The 20293-nt window shown below is 40.1% G+C and overlaps 2 protein-coding genes across 15 annotated transcripts in view; one reads left to right on the top strand and one right to left on the bottom strand.

Moving 5' to 3' along the window:
* The window catches only part of FLT3 (fms related receptor tyrosine kinase 3), a 68283-nt gene extending 66737 nt beyond the window's left edge, over positions 1–1546 (bottom strand). Inside the window, exon 1 of the mRNA XM_064493248.1 lies at positions 547–1546. The gene's annotated coding sequence lies outside the window, so the exon portion shown is untranslated. The remainder of the gene's footprint in view (positions 1–546) is intronic.
* A 16673-nt stretch (positions 1547–18219) lies between these two features.
* PAN3 (poly(A) specific ribonuclease subunit PAN3) overlaps positions 18220–20293 on the top strand; it is a 110446-nt gene continuing 108372 nt past the window's right edge. For 2 of the 14 annotated variants that reach the window (XR_010383702.1, XR_010383701.1), the window contains exon 1: positions 18220–19118. Coding sequence is in view for 9 of the 14 variants with exons in the window: in XM_064493244.1 (XP_064349314.1) it covers positions 18698–19118 (421 nt within the window). In the remaining 5 variants the exon portion in view is untranslated. The remainder of the gene's footprint in view (positions 19119–20293) is intronic. The other 12 variants (XM_031465811.2, XM_031465805.2, XR_010383699.1 and 9 more) reach the window with 11 other exon arrangements.

Below are 20293 nucleotides of genomic sequence, written 5' to 3'. Positions count from 1 at the left end.
GATACAATTCCATTAATATGACATGTCCACAATAGGCAAATCAAGAGAGATCAAAAGTAGCTTAGCAGTGTTTTAGGGCTGGTGAAGGGTGTGTGGTGGGAGGTGGTACAGATGAGGAGTGACAGCTGGTGGGTCTAAGGTTTCTCTGGGATGGTGATAAAATTCTCTTAACTGAGGTCATGGTGATGGTTGCACAACTCTGGGAATATAATATCACCACTGAGTTGTACATTTTAAGTGAGTGACTTTGGTGGCATGGGGATTTTATCTCAGTAAATGTATTTTTTTAACAAAAAAAAAAAAAGGAAGAAAGAAACAGAATTACATGTGTGCAAAAGTCAACAGCAGAAGTAACCTTGGGTTTAAAAAAGAAATCATTTGATTCAGGATCCAACCCAACTAAGGGAACTCTCCCAGCCATCTCATACGGTTCTCAGAGAAGGGGGTTGAGAGCTGTCCTAGACTCGTTCACATTTCAAGAAAACAGTAACTAACAAAGAGTTCTTATGTTGTTTTTGCAGAGTTCTGTGCCTCTGTTTCACTCACTTTTTGTTCTTTTCTCCTTATTTCTCTTGTAGTTTCTTGAAGGGAGATAATTCAAAAAAATGAAAATGTGTTTGTGTCTGATAACAAGATGATAACCGTAAAGCTGGTGACATTTTCTGTTCCTCTCGGGGTCCAGGTGGTGAGTCGGCGGAGCAGATGATGATGGAAGAAAGGAAACAATCTTCAGGGCAGGGGAAAAAGTCACTCCGGCTCAGTGTCAAGAGGTCGTTGGAGGAAAAGGGAATGCTAATTAGTTATCGGTCGTACATTCTCCTGCACAAACCTGTTCACCTAGGGTCTTCGTGCTGCTCCCTGCCTACCCAGGGCACTTTCCTCTTTATCTCTTTCTCCACACTCCTCCATGCCCATGCAAAGCTCGTTAGCCTTAGTTTTTATTCTTTCAGACTTCTCTTAGAGGGTAGCCAGCTAAGCTGCTAATGTCTTGTTAACTCCAACCATTCTCTCTTATGGTCCTACCTCTCAGATAATACCTTCTCAATCTTCTTTGCTGGCTCCACCTTCTCTCTCTGTCCTGGAGTTAAAGCCTTCTCCCCACTCTCCCCTCCACCCTCCGGGTCATCACGTCTACTCTTGGTACCCTCTCAATGCCAAAGATTCCAGGTTCTCCATCTGCAGTTTCTCCAAATTCATTATGTTCTACCTGGTTGCCATGTCCTGATGCTTGGTATTGTTTCTGGAATGAAGCATCTCCCCTTCCCACCATTTTCCTTACCACTTCCAGTCTGCCTAACTCCTATTCCCCAACTAGATTTGTCCTGGACCACTCAAACTATCAGCCCCACCTCCCCGCAGCTGTGAGTTAGGTATAGCCTGTAGTTCCCCATGACTGTATATGGCACTGTGTTTGACCCACTACTATCCACACCCTTAACTTGTACTCCTAGACCTTAACGCAATGACTAGCATGTGGTATGCTCTCACAAATCATTAACTATTTGTTGCATGGCTTGTTGAATTTTTGGACAGGTTTCTGAAACACTTTTTATTAGTATAAAAATTTTCAAACATACACAAAAATTGAGGGAACAATATAATGATACATGTATCCATCACTCAGTTTCAACAATCACGATCATTCCGCCATTCCTGGGAATGGACAGAATTCAAGAGTCAATAAAAATATATTTAAAAAAAGAATCTTTGGAGACAGCACTTTAACTATAAAAGCTTACTTCGATCGGGAGAATTTCAGTCACTCTGGCAAGCTGGTAAGGAAATATTTTGGAGCAGGTTGGTTTTTAAGGGGGAGGAGGTCTTCAAATCAGAGTCTACATTTTCAAGTAGAGAGGAAATAAGAGAAATAGTTATTTTTCCATTCCTTCTTTCATTTATTAAATGCCTTCTTTGTGCAAGAACCTAGGTGAGACTCCGTTTCTATATACAAAGAGGTGTGTAATCTAATATGGCTTGACAGTCAAATAAATAAATACTTGCACCAAAGTGTGACAAGGGCTTTGACAGAAATGTGGCAGGCATAACAGGGTCACAAAGGAAAGTGTGGTCAATTCTCTATAAAACATTGCCTCCACCTCTGGGTCTTAGAAACCTGGCTTTACCCACAAGGAAACTGCTTCGTCTGCAGTCCTCTCAGATGCTGCTTATTTCCCCCGATTCTGTACACAGTCGGCCCTCTCTATCTGTGGGCTCTGTATCCGAGGGTTCCAAATGCAAAGATTCAACCAACCATGGAGGGAAAATACTGGAGGCAAAAAATTCCAGAAAGTATCAAAAAAGCAAAACTTGAAATTAACACACCCAGGCAACTATTTACATATCATTTGCAATGTATTTACAGCTCTTTACATACTATTTACATGTATTTGGTATTATAAGTAATCTGGAAGTAATTTAAAGTATACAGGAGGGTGTGCATAGGTTATATGCAAATAGCAGACCATTTTATATAAGGGACTTGAGCATCCTCAGAATTTGGTATCCGTGGGGGTCCTGAAACCAATCCCCTGTGGGTACTGAGGGACACCTGTGTGGTGGAGCCTGGGATGTGGGCATTCTCCTAGTTCTTCATTGTCACTTCTGCACTATTATCTCTTTCTTTTTTCTCTTTTTCTAGCAGAAGTATATATCTTCAATATCCCTCAAAATTGAAAAGTACACACTCATACACAAATACCTGTAAGTACCAACTAGTAACTGCTGACAATTTAATGTTAGTCCATCCAAATTTTTCTCTATGCACGTATGTATACATAGACATTTTAAAAAATTAATATTCTTAGAAAATAGGAGCATCTTATACACACTCTTTTATAGCTCGCTTTTAAAAAAATCAAATGCTGTCCACATTGATTTTTCTACAAAATTATTTTTAATAGTTAGAAATTCCATCATATGGATGAATCATAATTTATTTAACCAATCAGTGTTTTGGGGGCATTTTACAGCTATTTTTATTTTAATTAATATTCAGTTATGGTTGCAAATTTTAGAACTTAGCTTTCTGAAGCTTTTGAGCTCAATGTGCAAATCTTACTTTATTTATAAATCTAATATGGTTTGTCTTGTAGTTTAAAGCACTCATTGTTACTTGTACTTAGTAAATATTTATCTTATAAATTTAAATTAGTCATTATAATTTATTATTAAATTCCCCTAAACACTTAGCAGTTTTATCCAATTCTCCTAGACATTTCAAACCATAAGTCACACATTCAGTAAAATTATCCCTCTTTAGCACCTCAAATACCTAATAAAGCCTAATCAAACTTCCTCAGCATTTAAAGAGTATTTACACTCATAATAAAGCAAAACTTGTAGATTTGACGATCAGATTTCCTTAAATGCTTAAACATTGATTATAAATTTAACCAGTTAAATATTTCTGTGTATTTCACTTAAAAAAACCTAAATCTGTCAGATTCTCTTAAGCATATCAAATATCTCAAAGTCATGAACAAAACATGGAAATTATAACAATGACTACAAAACTTATTACAACACCTAGACAAAAATATTAACATTATGATTTGGCATCTTTTTTTTTTTTTTTTTTTACCATCTAAAAACTTATTTTTAGCGAGGAGGGTATAACTTAGAGGTAGAGTGGGTGTTTAGCATGCAAAAGGTCCTGGGTTCAATCCCCAGAACTTCTACTTAAATAAATAAATAAATAAATAAACCAAGTTACTCCTCCCCCAAAATAAAATGGTTAATTTAAAAATAAATAAAAACGGATTTTTACATTTTCCCAGAGTTGCAAGTTTACTTATCTGACAAGAGAAGCTCAGACCGGCTGTGATAGGTGCTTAGAATCACAGATTATATAGTTGGCTTCAGGAGGTGAGAACCTGGGTGCATCTTTCAGAATAACTCACACAGGCCAGTCTCTGTTTGGCTGATCACTTCTTCAAACCATGTTTTTGGGTTTTTTTTGGTTTAAATTAAAATCCAGTACACTCTGTACTCCTCTTGACCACTGCCACCCTTCTCTAACTGTAGCTTCTTACACAACTTTTCGTTTCCTGAATCAAGTTGCACCCCCATCTAGTTACTCTCTTCATTTCTTTGCATCTCTCCATCCAGCTGTTATGAAGTTGTACACCCGTCCAACCATCCACCCTGGAAGAATATTCACACCATTGCCGCCAACAACTTTGATCAAGGTCTACCAGTCCACTGTCATGGTTACACCTTGAAAATCCTCTACCTCTGAAAACTTAAATTTCAATATACCAATCCTTCCAATCCTTCCCTGGTCTGCACCTCATTCAAGTCTGATTAGATTTTTGTGATTAAAAATCTGCTGGGGTTAGTCTGGAAGGTGAGCTTCAGTAGAACTTTAAAGGAAGGAAAGGGAAGAATATGGTTTGACAGAAAGAAATATAAGGGCTCTGTCATCAATCTGAATGATTGCTATGTGCTGGCCCTGTAGGGAGAAGATCCCTGGATGAGTCTGGTCACAAAGGAAAACTCCTGTCAGGGTGTATAGTGAGAGCAGAGTTAGTTACATGGAAGGAGGGGAAGCAATTTTATATGAGCCCTTTAATCTGAAATGGGGATTGGGTTTCATTCTCAGAGCAGCACGTTTTTGTGCCCTGGAAAGGCAGCAGAAATACTTAAACCTTGCCAATAACATGGAAGAGTCTTGGGGGGGACTAATTTTACTCGCCTATGAGCAAAACCACTCCTGGGCACCTCTGGCTGTTGATTTTTAAAATACAAGTTTCAGAGAATTTTAATGATGCTATTAAGACTTTAGGGGATGGGCCATATTTTATATACTTTGGGATTTTTTTTCTCATTAATCATAAACATAATTCTAAAAATCCCAGTGTTTCAGCAAATAGTCACCAAATGTCTACAATATTATATACACAGTTATCAAAAACATTTGGTTACATCGGCAGATTTATGGTTAACGATGACAAAAGAGTCACTGTAACTAAAGACTTTCCTTGAAATCGGTCTCAGTTATTCAAAGGATCATTAACCAGTTTTGGTTAAAGTTCAAATGGCTCACAACTAACGTGCTCCTTGTGGTAGACAGCCTTTAAGATGGTCCCAAGGGTCATCCCACCTCCTGGTACTCATGTCCTTGTGTAATAACCTCCCCTGAAGGTAGGCCAGACCTAATGACTCACTTCTAACACACAGAAAATGGCAGAAGTGACTGGATGCTGTTGGGAGATGAGGCTACAGGATGGGTGAGGCTTGCATCTTGCCTGTCCTCTCTCCTCTCTCATTCATGCTCTAAGGGAAGTCGGCCGCCCTGTTGTAAGCTGCCCCGTGGAGAGGCCCAGCAGCAAGGAACCAAGGGCTTGGCCAACAGCCAGTGAGGACAAGCGGGAGGCCTGTCAGCAGCCGCACAATGTGAATTCAGAAGGCGATTCTCCCTGAGTCAAGTCTAGAGTGGCCTGCAGCCCCGGCTTGACGCAGCCAGTGGGAGACTAAGCCAGAGGGGCCGACCTGGCCACGCCCAGATTCCTGGCCTTGGAGGCCAGGAGATAGCAGCTGTTCCTTGTTCTAGGCTGCTAAATTTGGGGGTAAACGGTTAAGCAGCAATAGATAACTAATACGCCCCCCTTTCTTAGGGAATTGAAAAATGCCCGGGACTTTGTAAAGCAGGAAATTATTAAATTCTCTGAAAGGAGAAGTTGAAGTGGGTTTGAAAATAAAGAATAGTGAGAATTTATTGGAAATTTACTGGAATTTACTAGTAATTGTATATAAAAATTATATTTTTATTCTATCATCAATTTAAAGTTTCCCTTGGGCTGCCCTTTTTTAGGAGGATGAATGCATTCGTGTTGTTCCATCCACATTTCCATCTTTAGGTCCAATAGCCTGTATCTGTGTACTGGTTGGGATGTCTGGTGTGACTGATGGCTGAAAAAGCTGATGAGAGCAAATGGCTCCGGCTAACTGAAACTGAAGTGGTTGCTTTCTTGAGATCAAGGAACAGAGGAAATCATCTTTGACTCCACCTTAGAGGTCTCTAGCACAGAGTCATCCAACAGAAATATGATGCAAGCCACGTATGTAATTTGAAATTTCCTAGTAGCCACACTTTTAAAGAAAAATAAACAGGTGAAATTAATTTTAATAATGTATTTTATTTAGCCCCAAATATCAAAGATACTATCATTTCAGTATGTAATCAAGACAAAAATTAATTAGCTATTTTAGTGGGGTTTTTTTGGTGTGTGTGTACAAAATCCAGTCTGTATTTTAGTTACGGTATATCTCAACTTGGATGCTAAATTTGTATTTATAAATACTTGAACTGCATTTGCACTTCATAAAATTTAGAATTGAAAAAGTTGATTTACGTACCCAAGTTGTTTCAAACATACTTAAAAGTTTTCCAATAACTGAATTGAATATCAATTCTTAAAAACAAATTGATTAAACTTAAACACATACATTTAAAAATTTAATTCCTTGATTGCACTGATCATCTTTCAAGTGCTCAGCAGTGACAAGTGACTGGTGGGCACCATACTTCACAGCACAGCCCTGATGTAGAGTCCACATTCAATAAATAGTTGCTGGGTGAATTAATTTTGCAACAATATTTCACCAATTAAATTAGCCATGAATTAAAGCAAAAGACTGCCTGAGATTTCTTCCAGAAAAAGAATTGTTAGGAATAATTATCTGTTTGTAACAATCAGAGAATTTTCAGTTTTATGTGGTTTTACTTATATTAATACCTGCAGACTGACTGACAGTATGATCTGCACAGTGAAATTTGAAATCTGAGTCATCAGAGAGTCCCTCTGAAATGTTTAACTTCTTTGATGACACTCATTTATTTGTATTTTTGACTCATGTGATAATTTGGGAGATATAAAATTGGGAGTCATTAGTCTGTGGATGGTATTTAAGCCATGGGACTGCTGAATGAGGTCACCTAGGGAGACAGTCCAGAGGGAGGAGCAAAGAGAGCCCAGAACATAGGATGCCCAAGTGTATTCGCATAGTCTACGAGAAACTAGTCTTCTGAATAGTGGACTATAGCAGTGGGCAGGTTTCACTTTCCATTGGTTCATAATTTCATTCATTCATTCATTCTTTTATGTAGATCTATCACTTTCTAAGTCCTGGGATATTTTTTCCCTTGTCAGAGCCAAAGGGAGGATCCACGTTTGGGGGCAACCTAAATCATGTGTAATTTGGGGAACATTCTTTTAAAAAAATCTAACTTTACAAATGTCTATAAAATTAGACACAAAAGTAAATATTTATTTAGAATTGGAAAAGATCTTCCTACAAATGATAGATTTTAAAAAGTTGACAAATACCAGAGATGTCACAAAATCAAGGCAATTTTATTTCCATTTAAAAATTATTTTAATTAATAATTAACAGCCTGACATATGTGTATATTAATTTTTCCTACCTTTTCTGGCTGTATAATTTTTTAAATTGAAGTATAGTTGATTTACAATGTTGTGTTAGTTTCTGGTGCATAGCAAAGTGAGTCAGTTATACATATATATATTTGGCTGCATAATTTTTGATTATCTCTTTTCATGGCATTGCTTTTAGAAAATCATGTTCTATAGAGAGAATAGAGAGAGAATTGAGTCTTTTATAAAACAATCAAATCTTTTTTATTACTAGGTTAAAATTTCTGCATCACAACTCATGAGGTTATGCCATGTCAGTTTTTAGAACCATTGTCAAACTTGGGAAAATCTCAATGAAATTTTTTGACATATGAGCAGTAAGATTTCAGTGCCATTTCCCTGCCTTGGTGCCAGTTTTGCATGCCATCTTGTTTAGAACCACCAGACTTTGTCATGAAAGGATGTATAAGATACATATTAAGAATCAATTCAATTATAGAGGCGTAAAACATGTAACTTCACACGAGACATGCTTGCCATCTGTAACACTGCTATAGGCTTTGTCCAGCAAACACAGGGATTCTGACAGATTCTATTTTGGGTCTCTCCCATTTTTAAAAAAATGAATGGGTTGTTTACAGTTGTGTAAGTTGTCCAAAAGGAGAAGACTTCCTTTTTTGTTTTCTTTTTAAATGGAGGTACTGGGGATAGAACCCAGGACCTTGTGCATACTAAGCATGTACTCTACCACTGAGCTCTACCCTCTCACCAGAAGACTTCCATTTTCACTAGGTGTTGATGAGAAGCAAAGCCTCCAGTTTACCATCTCACATGTTTGATGGCTGGAGGAATTTTCTACAGATTAGGCTCCAGATTTGCACATTTTCAATCTTGTTTCTCCTCCATGACCTGGATACTGCATGCTCTGTAAAGCAATGTGACCTCTGGTCCTAGATCTTTGTGTCGTGGTTCATGGCGAGCTGGCATTGGGAGGTAGGGGTGCTCTTGGGAGCCATTCCTATTACGTGGATGACGATCAATGACTTTATTATACGTGGAAGTGACTATGAATCCCATAAATATATCCCACTTACACCTAAATTACATAAATATATCACCAACATAACCCAACACAAGGGGAAGTCTCAATGGAAAGAGACAATTGTTGTAGCTCTTGTGATTAAAATATATCACTTTTGAAAATTATATAAATACATGTGGCCATGGGAACACAGTGTTGGGCCCCTCCCAAAGCCTTAGCAGGGTGCTTTGCAAGTTCTACCTCATTAGTTTCGCAGTAAAACTACCTCTGGTCAGAGCATGAAATCTTCAAATACAGAGATGTGAATGCTTACAACTCGATTCCTCTTTTATCCTCTCCTTGCAGGCAGAACAGTTATTTCCCTCTCCTGACACCCTCCTGTCAGCTAGTCTTAGGGAAATCTCAAGGTGGTGGTTTGAGTTGCTGCTCTGGAGGTACTGATGGCCAGTATTCTTTTCTTCTTTCCTAGCATGTGCATACTGAGAAGAACCATTTTTGCTCCCGAGTATAGGTCTTTCTCTTACAAACCTTGACTTTTAAAAATTGCCATTTATTATTAATGGTACCAGATTAAATAATTAATAAGCATTTACTTTTTGCCCAGAATGATTATTAAGTGTACATAATCCTACTAGAATTGTATGCTGAGGAGACAACAGTTCTAGCTGTATGCATTAGCTTTTAAGAAAAATTTGAGCCCACAAATGCTGGCAAGTATCTTGTATATGACTATCAAAATCGATGTCCTCTAAGAATCTTCCCTTGCACATATGCTTAATTCAAATCCCAGGGGCAGTAAAAACCCACAATTAACTATTCCTCTAACATTAGTTACCACAACTATGTCTCTACTTTGATGATTCTTTACTTTTGAAAATGATAATCAAATTTAAAAACTGCTCTCTAGCATGAGAATACCTTTAATGAGGAATTATATCTTCTATGTAATATGCTCAACTTTCCTTGATGCACTATGAATTTTTGGCCTAAACAAAAATCACCTAATTATACACACCTGACTACAGAGCAGTTATCCCTACCTGGGAGAGAGAGAACAGAGAAGGGAAAGCGGAGATAGGTGGAATGGGAGGGATGTATTTGGGGAAAAGGAATAACAATGTTCATTCTGCTGGAGAGATAGTATGGGGTACTGAAAAAAAAGCAGAGCTCTCAAATTTAGGTTGTCTAGGTTGAACATGGCTCTCTGAACTTAGCTGTATGATCTTAGGTAAATTATTTAACTATTCTTAGCTTCATTTTCTTTTGAAAATAAGGGAAAATATTTGAGAGGCTTCTTGGTGAATTTGATAGGATGGTAGTGGGAAATCTTCATTAATACTTAAAAATTGTTTCAAAAAGATGCTTGAACTTCAATGTTCACAGAAGCTCTATTTACAATAGCCAAGACATGGAAGCAACCTAAATGTCCATCAACAGATGACTGGATAAAGAAGATATGGTGTATATATATATATACACACACACACATACACACATATATATATATACGCATTTTTTTCTAGTATTGGCCTACAATAAACAATGTTTCTAGGAATAATGTACATGCCTTTTGATGCACATATATGCATTTCTATTGGGAATTCACCAAGGGGTTGAATTTCTGTGCCTGCTAATGTTTAATTTAATAGATATTGCCAAACTGTTTCCCAATGTAGTAACAATTTTAACTTCCAGTGGCAGTATATAAAGATTTCAGCTACTCTACAATTCTTGATAATAACACTTGGTATTATCACTTAAAAAATTTTAGCCATTTTGTCAGCTATGTTGTTAGTATTCATTTTTGTTTTAATTTTCATTTTGATTACTAATGACATTGAAAAATCTTTTCATATGCTTATTGGCCTTTTGCATGTCATCTTTTGGAAAGTGCTTTTCAAGTCTCTTGCTAATTTTTCTATTGGGTTGTTTATCATTGTCTTATTGATTGGAGGAGATCTTTATATATTATGTTTACAAGCCCTTTATTGGTTATACATGTTATATTTTATCCCACTCCCATTTTTCACTTTAAAGATTAAGATGTTAATTTTAATGTATTTTTCATGCTTTTCCCTTTTGTTAATGTCTTATGTCTTGTTCATGAAATCTTTGCTACGTCAGGGTCATGAAGATAGTCTACCATGTGTTATTTTCAAGAAGATTTATGGCTTTAATTTTAAATCTGTAATCTACCTTAAGTTTATTTTTCTAAGTGGTGCGAGGTAGTTTCAAATTTCTTTTCTTCCCCCCCGACTCATATATAGATATTTAATCAAACCAGCATCACTTATTGAAAAGACAACAGTTTCTTCACTGATCTGTAGTGAACAGTCTTTCTCTCTCTCTCTCACACACACACACATACACACATTCTATTTGGGTTTAACTAAGATTGTACTAAATTTGTATAGTAATTTGGGGAGAATTGGTATCTTTTTAATATTTCCAATCTGTGAACCTGCTATGTCTACTTATTTAGATAATTTTAATCATAATTCATGTTTTTCTAACTGGCTTTATGGTTCTATGTTTTGAGGTCTTCCACACATTTTATTAGAATTGTTTCTAGGTATGGCTGTATAAATTATATCATTTTTAAAATTTCAGTTTTCTGATTTTTGCTGGTACACAGAAATATGATTGAATTGTGCATGTTGATCTTGTATCGACAATCAAAAATTGTGTATCAATGATACACATACATAATTTCTGCAGCTCTTTTGTTTTATCTCTTCCTTTCCAATCCTTAATTCTTTTTTTCTCTCCCTTTTTATATTGGTTAGAATCTCTGGTACCATGTTAATGTAAGTGGTTATAACGGGCATCCAATGTCCTGATTTCCAAAGGAAAACTTCCAACATCTCACCATTAAATATGCTATTTGCTATAGGATTTATTTTTTAATAGATACCATTTATTAGGTTAAATATGCTCTTTCCCATTACTAGTTTGCTATGGGTTTTTTTTTTTTTTAAATATCATGGGCATTCAAAAACATTTCATAAAATGTTTTTTTCTGTGACTATTAAGATGATTTTTCTCTTTTATTCTGTTAATGTGGTAGAGTACATTGATTTTCAACTATTAAACCACCCTTTCATTCCTGAATACACTCATCTTTTATTATCAGGGATTATTCAGGATCAGCAGAGAACTGCAATTTGGGGTCTGCACCCATGGCGAGCCACGTGGAAGTAACATAAAGCTATGGCCACGTGACTAAGTTATAGAAACAAGGGTTGAAGTAGCTATTTCTTGTTTTGATTTGAATATATTTGTGCATATTAAACAACTTTTTCCTCTCCTCTCCCATTCCCCTGCCATTTAACATGACTTGTGTTAAAATATTTAATAACAGTAATTAACCTTATAACATAGTATTTAAGTTACAGGCTATTAGGAGAGTGTGATTCAGCTGGGAGTGAGTATCACCGAAAGATGGACAAGGAAATTTTGTATCCTCTTTTGGGGATAGAATTGCTTGCTTTAAGTTTATGAAGGTTAGTTGATCATCTAAGCTGGAAGCATGACTCTACTATTATTTTTATTTTTATTTTAAGGATATTTAAAGAAAAAGAATGCAGACACCAAGTTGATAAATCATGGACTGTGGTGGTTTCTGTACTGTCAAATTAGCCAAACTGGAACTTGTATTTAGCAGAATTTATTTCCCAGTATGGTTTCCATTAGTGCTGACCACAAGAGGAGTTTTTGTGTGACCCAGAGGGTGAAGATGAAGAGCCGCCAGGGCAGGGCACCAGGCACTGTGGCCGCCTGCACACGGGTTACCATGTGCGAGCTGGCCTTCCTGGTACGGGGAAGTGCTGGGGCCTGAAGTTCCTTCAGCTTCTTCTTTCAGCTTTTCTGATTCCTGGGCCAAGTGCACGTGCAGTGCCACAATGACCACTGAGGTCAGTGAGAAACGGATCGGGTTCCAGTTTGTCCTCGGGAATCCTGGGTGCCCTTTTCGGCTCCAGGTTGCCCCTGCTCTTGTTCACGTCCAGCGGTCCTTCCACACTGTTGGTTAGGATGACCCCTGGTGGCTTCAGCTCTGCACCTGATGCAGACGCCGGCACTGCAGGGACCCCCCCCCCCCCAGTCGTGGGGTCTCTGATCTCTGTAACAGGCCCCTTGTTCTTTATCGCTCATAGTGCTTTTGCGTCTTTGATGGAATCCTGATACACATACAGTTTTCTTCTTTTCTTCCTAATCCAAACTGAAAGTCTTTGTCGTTTTATTTTCCATTAACCTTATTTCCACGTTCTGTTTAAGAGTCTGGGGAAGAACAGCTGAGACCCCTCAGGGTGGTTCCTACCCCTTTGGTGGCCTGAGCAACTAACTCTAATGAGATGGTTGCAGTTCAGGAGAGCAAGATCACAGAACATGGGAGTTTAGAGAGCCTAAGCTGACTCATTTTGGGGCAAGTCATAGAACTTTATAGATCTTTTCAAAGTCTCAGAATCCCAATATTAACATAATATCCTCATTTTAACTGTTTCACAGGATAGTTGGGAGAAGAAGTGAAAAACACGCCTAGCTGCTTTTGTAAGCTGTGAAACATTATGGAATTTGAAGCATCATTACAGCAATTGTCAACATCATCATCATATAAGTTAAGGGATGCATGAGAGAGACAGAGAGAGCTAAAAGAAATAATATTAAAGGTAATAAAAGTTATAAGAAGTAGAATGCCTTCTATACAGAGAGGTGGTTAAAATTACTTTTCAAATAAAAACTTTGTCTACCTAGTGGCAGAGAGATAATTTTCTCCATGAGGTTCTCATTGTATCATTGAATCCTCAGGACAGTCCCATCAAGTAAGGATTATTTCCATTTAAAAAATTAAGAAACTGAAGCTAAGAGAGGTTAAGAGATTTGCTAAAAGCCACAAGGGTATAATGCAGTAAAAACTGTTTCAAATCAGTTATTTTAATTCCAAATCCAGTGTTCTTTTTTGTCTCATTAACATTATATTTCATGTTCACCATATAAGCTTAAAGCTCAGAGGATAACTTGTGAATTGTCTGGAATTATAATAACTGAATTACTTGAAATGTTATTTCACAAATATTTCTGCAAGGCCTACCAAGCAGGTGGCACTGAGTGGCAGACGCAGAGGAAACATTAGCGAGGGGCTAAAAACGCAGGAAAAACAAGAGAAAGAGGTGATTGGAAGCCAGGAGAGAGGAGTGCTGTGAAAATGGTTAACGCCATTGAATATTACAGAGGAAATATAAAATGGCTGAAAAGTATGTAATAAATTTGCTAACTATTATCAGTGGTGGCTCCTGTAAAAAAATATTTTAACATAGGAAGGGCAAATGTCAGATTAATCTTGATTAAGGGATGAATGGGAGATGAAGAGACTGGCTATGAATGGATGATTCAAATAAATTGCTCGTGAAGACAAGGCAAAAGAGGGAAACCAATGGGAATTTTTAAAATAAAATTTTAATTACAAAAGCAGGCACACCTTCTTCTGAAGTGTGAAATATTACAGATGAAATCCTCTTTGATACTACTCCCGACCCCCATCTTGTTAGCAATTTAATGTTTATCCTTCCAGTCTTTTCTGTATACATTTATATATATTCTTATAGGAAATATTTTAATGGTTTTACAGAAAAGGTGCTATATTACACATATTTATCTGCATTGTGCCTTTTTCATTCAACAATAGGTCTTCAAGGATCATGGTACATATAGACCCATCTATGAACATGGAGGTTATTTCCAATTTCGCTATTATCAACAATGCCTCGAATGCGCACTGGGTGTATGCCTCTTTGAGCACTAAAGTGCTTTTCTAGGGGAGATACCAAGAGCGGCACGGCTGGGACTAGGGTATAGATGTTTAACAGTTTTATAAGTATTGCCCATTGCCCTCCAATGTGGCTGTATCAGTCAGCCTGCTTACTAGCAGTGTTTGTTTCTGGGACTTTTAAAAACAGAACAAAAACACTTTTGTTTCTGATAACAAGACGTTCACAACAGGAAGGAATAAAGGTCTTAAAAATTATTTAAATTTACATATCCATATACTAAGAAGAGGGTCAGAAAAGAGAAGATATTGGATGGGGAATGACAAGATTCCTAAGGAAATGTCAGAGGAGGTTTGGAGCAAAAGGACTGTCCCAGGTGGAAGGAGCCCCCTGTTCTGATGAGCTGAGGTAGCATTTCCTTTTTACGGCTGGACAGAAATAGAAAGCAGGGTAGCATGGTCGGGATGGCAAACTGAAGAATGTGGACAAATTTTAAAACAGAGGGAAAATCAGAAAGCAGATGACTTGGACAGTGTTTCTCAAAGTAAAAAGTGTTCTGAAAAAAGTGGTAAAAATTTTGGTTAACTCTGCATATTAAGTCCCGCTTTTAGGGAATTATAACATATCAACACATTAAAAGCTCTGAAAAAGACCTGAAGTAAAGTTGCTTAACTCAGTTTCCCAAAGTTTTGCAACAACAGAACTTGTTTCTTTGTGTAATACTGATTAATATACTCTTAAACCAGACTTCCATGAAATATACTTTGAGAAACACTCGACTAGTGAAAATTGAAAGAAATGACCAAGTGTTCAGCTTATCTTCATAATTTATTTGAAAACAAAACGAAATAAAAAATACAGAGAACACTGTAACAAACATCCATGTACTCCTCAGCATTAAAAGGTTTAGATTACACTACAAATTTAATGTTTATTTTTCTATTATAGAAATAATATATGTTCATGATACAAATCTGGGAAATAGAAGAAAAGTTAGGAAGAACGTACTGTCATCTTACCACTGTCTTAAAACCACTGCTAATGTTTTAAGGCAGTTACTTTAACCTTTATTTCTATTAGAGTTTTACTGTTTACACCATTACAATAAAACAGCATGTGCAATTTTGTATCATGTTAAATATTCACACTGTATCATAAACACTGTTGCACAATTCATGGCTTTTTAATGGCTGCATAATATTCAACACGGACAGTTTACTATTTAACCGTTCCCATTTTAGAATTCAGGTTGTTTTCAACTTCTCTTTTTTAGCTTTCATAAGTAATATTGCAGCATAAAACTTGTTATTTAAGGTTATTTTCTTAGAATGTATTTGAACTTTAGTTCAATAGTTCAAAGGTGATGTACATTTTAAAGGCCTTTGAAACAACCTTGCTAACTTGCTCTGAGGAGGCAGGGTTGAGGGGTGGGTGAGGTTGTATCATCAGTGATGTATTAAAGTGCCCGTTTGCTTTTTTCTCCCTCATGTTATTTTAGGTTTCATTTTGTTAGCACTGCTCCATGTTTCCAGATGATGGAGACTGACAAATCCTAACCTGTCATTTATCACATTATCTATCCTCCCTGTTTTTGCAACACATTGCAGATCTGCTAAATATGCTATATATTTCTTCATCTAGGGCGTAGATAACATTTTTTTTCCCTAAAAATAGGTTAAGGACAGTCTAAAGGAGGACAGTAAAGAGCAAGCTGACAAGTATCAATTCATCAATACTCTGGATATTCTTTAAGGAGAGGCAAAGCCAGCTTTATTAACATTTTGATTATGACTAATCAGAATACTAAAGTCACTTAATCATGGAATCTGAGCCTACTTTTCTCCATCTTCTTCACAAGGATTTAATAGAACTCTGTCAAACGTGGTACTCAGTGTGGTACTGAGGAATGATTTACTTTATCTTTGGCATTTCTCTCACGATTGCACTAACTCATGACAACAAAGGCTGTATCTCACACACTTCTGTGTATCAGAGCCCAGCGCAAAACTTGCTCAGTACACAGTACACAGTAGATTCTTGATAAAGGTTTGAATGACATGCTTAATTTGGCATGAATTTAATGAATCTCTGTTGTCTCAGCACAGAACCACTTTCCCTTCCAAGCTATCGATAGACATATATGCTCATGTAGAAATGGTAAAATGTGTAATGGGAAGAGCACATGTTTTGTAATCAGAAGGTCTGAGTTTAAGCCTTGGCTTTGCAATTTACAAGCTGGTAACTCCAGGCCTGGGTTTGTTCATCTACAAATTGGTGATAGCCCATCTTCCTTACTTTCCTCATGAGTTTCTTAAGAGAATCAATTTTTTCTTTTTAAAGGGAAATCTGATGTCATTTCTTGACTTTTTAAAACCCTGTGATAACTTTCTATTGCCCTCAAGAAAAAGTCTAATCATTTAACATGCCTTTCAAGGACTTCTGTGTTATGGTCCCTGCTCAATTCTCCACTATCACCAATCTAACAATCTAAGCTCTTTTTCACCTCAAAGCCTTTTGCACAAGCTGTTTGCTTTGCCGGGAAGGCTCCCTCCTGTACTCATACGTTAACTACTAGTATCAGCAATACTACTACTAGCTACAACCTACTGAATATTTACTAAGCATGGGACACTTCATATACATTATTGGTTTCTATTTTATGAAACACGTATTATTCTTACCTGGCTTAAGGATTAGGCACAGAGAAGTGAAGCAACTTACCCAAAGTAACACAGCTATTAAGCATAGGCACTGGGTTGCAAAACTCAGATCTGCGTGAATTCAAAGCAGATATTCTCAACTCTTTACTATTAAAGTATCAACTTCCTCCAGGAAGTCTAGCATCTTTAATATCCTCTAGTGGTTAATGTCATAAGGTTAGCACCTAAGACACTGGTTTGTAATCACCTGTGAATCTTGTGCCTCTCCAACCAGAGTATAAACAAGCCATCTGAACTCAGACAAGACTGCACCTTGTTTACTTCTACTTCCCCAGCTCCCAGCTCAGTTCCTGGTACACGTAATGGGCATTAATAAATATCTGTTGAATACATATACATGTGAACATGTTTTTAAACAGAGACATAAGACAGTTACTACTATTTTGAATTTGGCTAAGGAACATCACCATGCTTACCCGTTTGCGGTCTATGGACTCCACTTCCCCCCTTTCTGCAGCATGGCACCCCTGCTTACATCCGTTCTCCTGCGACCTCTACTGTTTGCCACAACTCCCCAAATACTGCCAGCAAACATCCCCCTTCCAACTGCCTTTTTAGAAAACCCTTCACAGAGGAAACTAAAATGTTAAAATTATTTTTCCTTCATAGCAATTCTTTAAAATCCCTGAAAATTTAAAATTGCCTTTTTAAATATGGCAGAGCAGAACATCAGAGACCACTGAGGCATAAACTACACTTTAAAAATGAATTCCTCATCAAGACGGAGCTGATTGGAGAAGAGAAACCAACCGCAGTTACAAATGAACCTTCTGCCGCTGTCAAGGCAGCCTCGTTCCCAGGTGGCATCTTACTTTTTCACAATATTTTACTGCAGGCTTTCAATAATATAAATAGAGAAAACAGGTGCTGCACTCAGCTGGGGGTTTGACTAAATCAACCTTCTTCGGTTCGATTTTTGGATGAAAGGCCCAGAAGTTAACGCAATCAGTCCTGTAGTTCTCAGCACCCTCAACGGGAAGGAAAAAGAGGGTGGTGAAAAAATGAGGGCGCGGAAGTGTGGCGAACAGACGAAGCTCTTCTTCAGACAGAGCAAGGGCTTGGCTCCGTCCCCAGGTGCGGACCGTCAAAATGACCGCTCACATTGTTAATTTTGCCTTTTCAATTAAAAAAAATGACGTCTGGTTTTCTAAGTAAGAGGATAGACAAAAACGGAAGGCATTCGTCTCGTGAGAACTTGGCCAGGCGGCTCAGCGGACCTCCCGTCCAACCGCCGCCGGCTCGCGGATGCCCCGGGGGCCCGACGCCCGGCGAGGCTTCCCTGGCGCTCTCGCTACCCACAAGCCCCCGCGCCTCGCCGCGCAGGCGCAGCAGCGACGGCCGTCTCAGGAAGAGGAAAATGGAATAAACAACTCGGAGGAACCAGAGCGCGAGACAGCGAGTGGAGGCAGAATTTAAAAATAAACCGGCCCCTCTGCCCTCCCCGCCCGTCCGCCGCCGCCGCTGCCCCTCCCCTGGCCCGCGCCCTCGGCGTCCCCGTCTGGGCCCGCGCGCCCACCCCGTCGTCCCGCGCGGCCCCTTTAAGAAAAGAGAACGAGAGAGTGAGTGAGAGAGAATCCCAACTCTCCCCCTCCCCTCCCTCCTTCCTACCCCCTCCTCCCTCCCCTCTCCCCTCCCCCCGCTCCCCGGGCGGCTCCGGCTCCCGCAGCGGGACAGACCCACCCGCCCAGGCTTTTCTCCGGCACCGGCGGCGTCCTCCTCCCCTCCCCGGTCTATGGTGGCGGCGGCGGCGGCGACTCCTCGGGCGGCAGCGGAAGACGAGGCTGCGGCGTTGCCATGAACAGTGGCGGCGGCCTCCCGCCCCCCTCGGCCGCCGCCTCCTCTTCCTCCCCCTCGCTGGCGGCGGCAGTGGCCCCGCCGGGGGTCGGGGGTGTCCCCGGCGGGGCGGCGGCGGGAGTGAAGCTGAAGTACTGCCGCTACTACGCCAAGGATAAGACTTGCTTCTACGGGGAGGAGTGTCAGTTCCTGCATGAGGACCCGGCCGCCGGGGCTGCCCCGGGCCTCGGCCTCCATAGCAACAGCGTCCCCCTGGCTCTGGCGGGCGCGCCCGTGGCCGGCTTTCCGCCCGGAGCGGTCCCGGGAGGGGGAGCCGGGCCGCCGCCGGGGCCCAAGAAGCCTGACCTGGGGGGCCCGGGGGCCGGAGCCGCGGCCGGCGGAGGAGGTGGCAGCGGCGTCCTCGATGGACCGCGGTTGGCAAGTGAGTGTGGTCTGGGCGGGAGGGCGGCCTCGGCCTTGGGGCGGCGGCGGAGGGAAGGCCTGGGGCCGGAGGGGGGCCGGATGAGGCCCTGCGGGCGAGCCCGGCTCGCGGGTCCCCGCCTTCGCCTCCCTGGGCGGTCTGGGAGGCCTAGGCCCGGCCTGAGCCCTCCGTCCTTCTTCCCGCTTCCCCTCCCCACGGCCGTCGGCGAGCCCGGGAGCGAGGGGAGGCCGGCTTCCCGGGAACGTGGGTGGTGGACTGGGGTGATGGGAGTGGGGGCGGGGAGGAAGGGGGATGGGCTGTGGCGTTCGGGGTGTGGGAAAGGGGGTGTCGTTTCCGGGGGGTGTGGAAAGGGGCTGGGTTTGCAGGCACATGTGTCTTGCGTGCCCGTGTGGAGTGCAGTCGGCCGAGCGCGGAGGTTCCCTAGTGGGTGTGTGTGGGTAGGGGCGGGAGGTGAGGGCGGGCTCTAGGCTTCCTGGAGTAGGTCGAACGAACGGAAAAAGTTTGTGGAAAGCTGCTGGGACAGAGGTTTTCCAGGCAGGAAATGCTTTCTAAGGATTAGGAGTGAAGGGACAGCAGCTTTTACAGTATGGTTGGGTTTAGTCGAGAGTTGAGAGTAGGAATTTCACAAGACTTGCATTTCAATATAGTTCTCCCAAAAGCTGGAAGAAGTTTGCGGGGTGTCAGGATCTTGTCTTCCACTGCTTTGTATCAAGCGAACTGTTAGCCTGGAGCTTTGAGAGCCACCAGGGGTGTGCGACTGAGCCCTTGAGTTCGGATGTCTTAGGACTGTATTTTTTACTCTTTCCCTTGTTATTATCTATTGACTTGCAACTTTTTAGTTGTTCGTGGGTGGCGTTTACAATTATAGTTAAGTGTAAGTGGGATCTAGTTTACAGAATGTTGCCCTGAAGGAAAGAGTAGAGCAAGTGTCAAATTTTTTCCTTTTTTGTTTCTGATGTATTGAGCACTTCTCAACCAAATGGGAAAGTCCTGCTTTCTTGGGAATTCTGGACAGTTTTTAGATCTTAAAATCATTTGATAGGCAGCTGAACTTGGACGTCAGAACGTTTTTGTCTTTTTTGTTTTTTAAACTGTAAACTTGGCTTGATGCTTTAGCACTTAATTTGCTCAATGAGGAGATTTGTGTTTTTTTGAAAAAAGATTGTGTCTGTTTC

The sequence above is a fragment of the Camelus dromedarius genome, chromosome 13, assembly GCF_036321535.1.
Source record: "Camelus dromedarius isolate mCamDro1 chromosome 13, mCamDro1.pat, whole genome shotgun sequence".
NCBI lineage: Eukaryota > Metazoa > Chordata > Mammalia > Artiodactyla > Camelidae > Camelus > Camelus dromedarius.
Note: the sequence above shows the minus strand (reverse complement) of the source record. Positions and strands in the feature narration are given on the sequence as shown.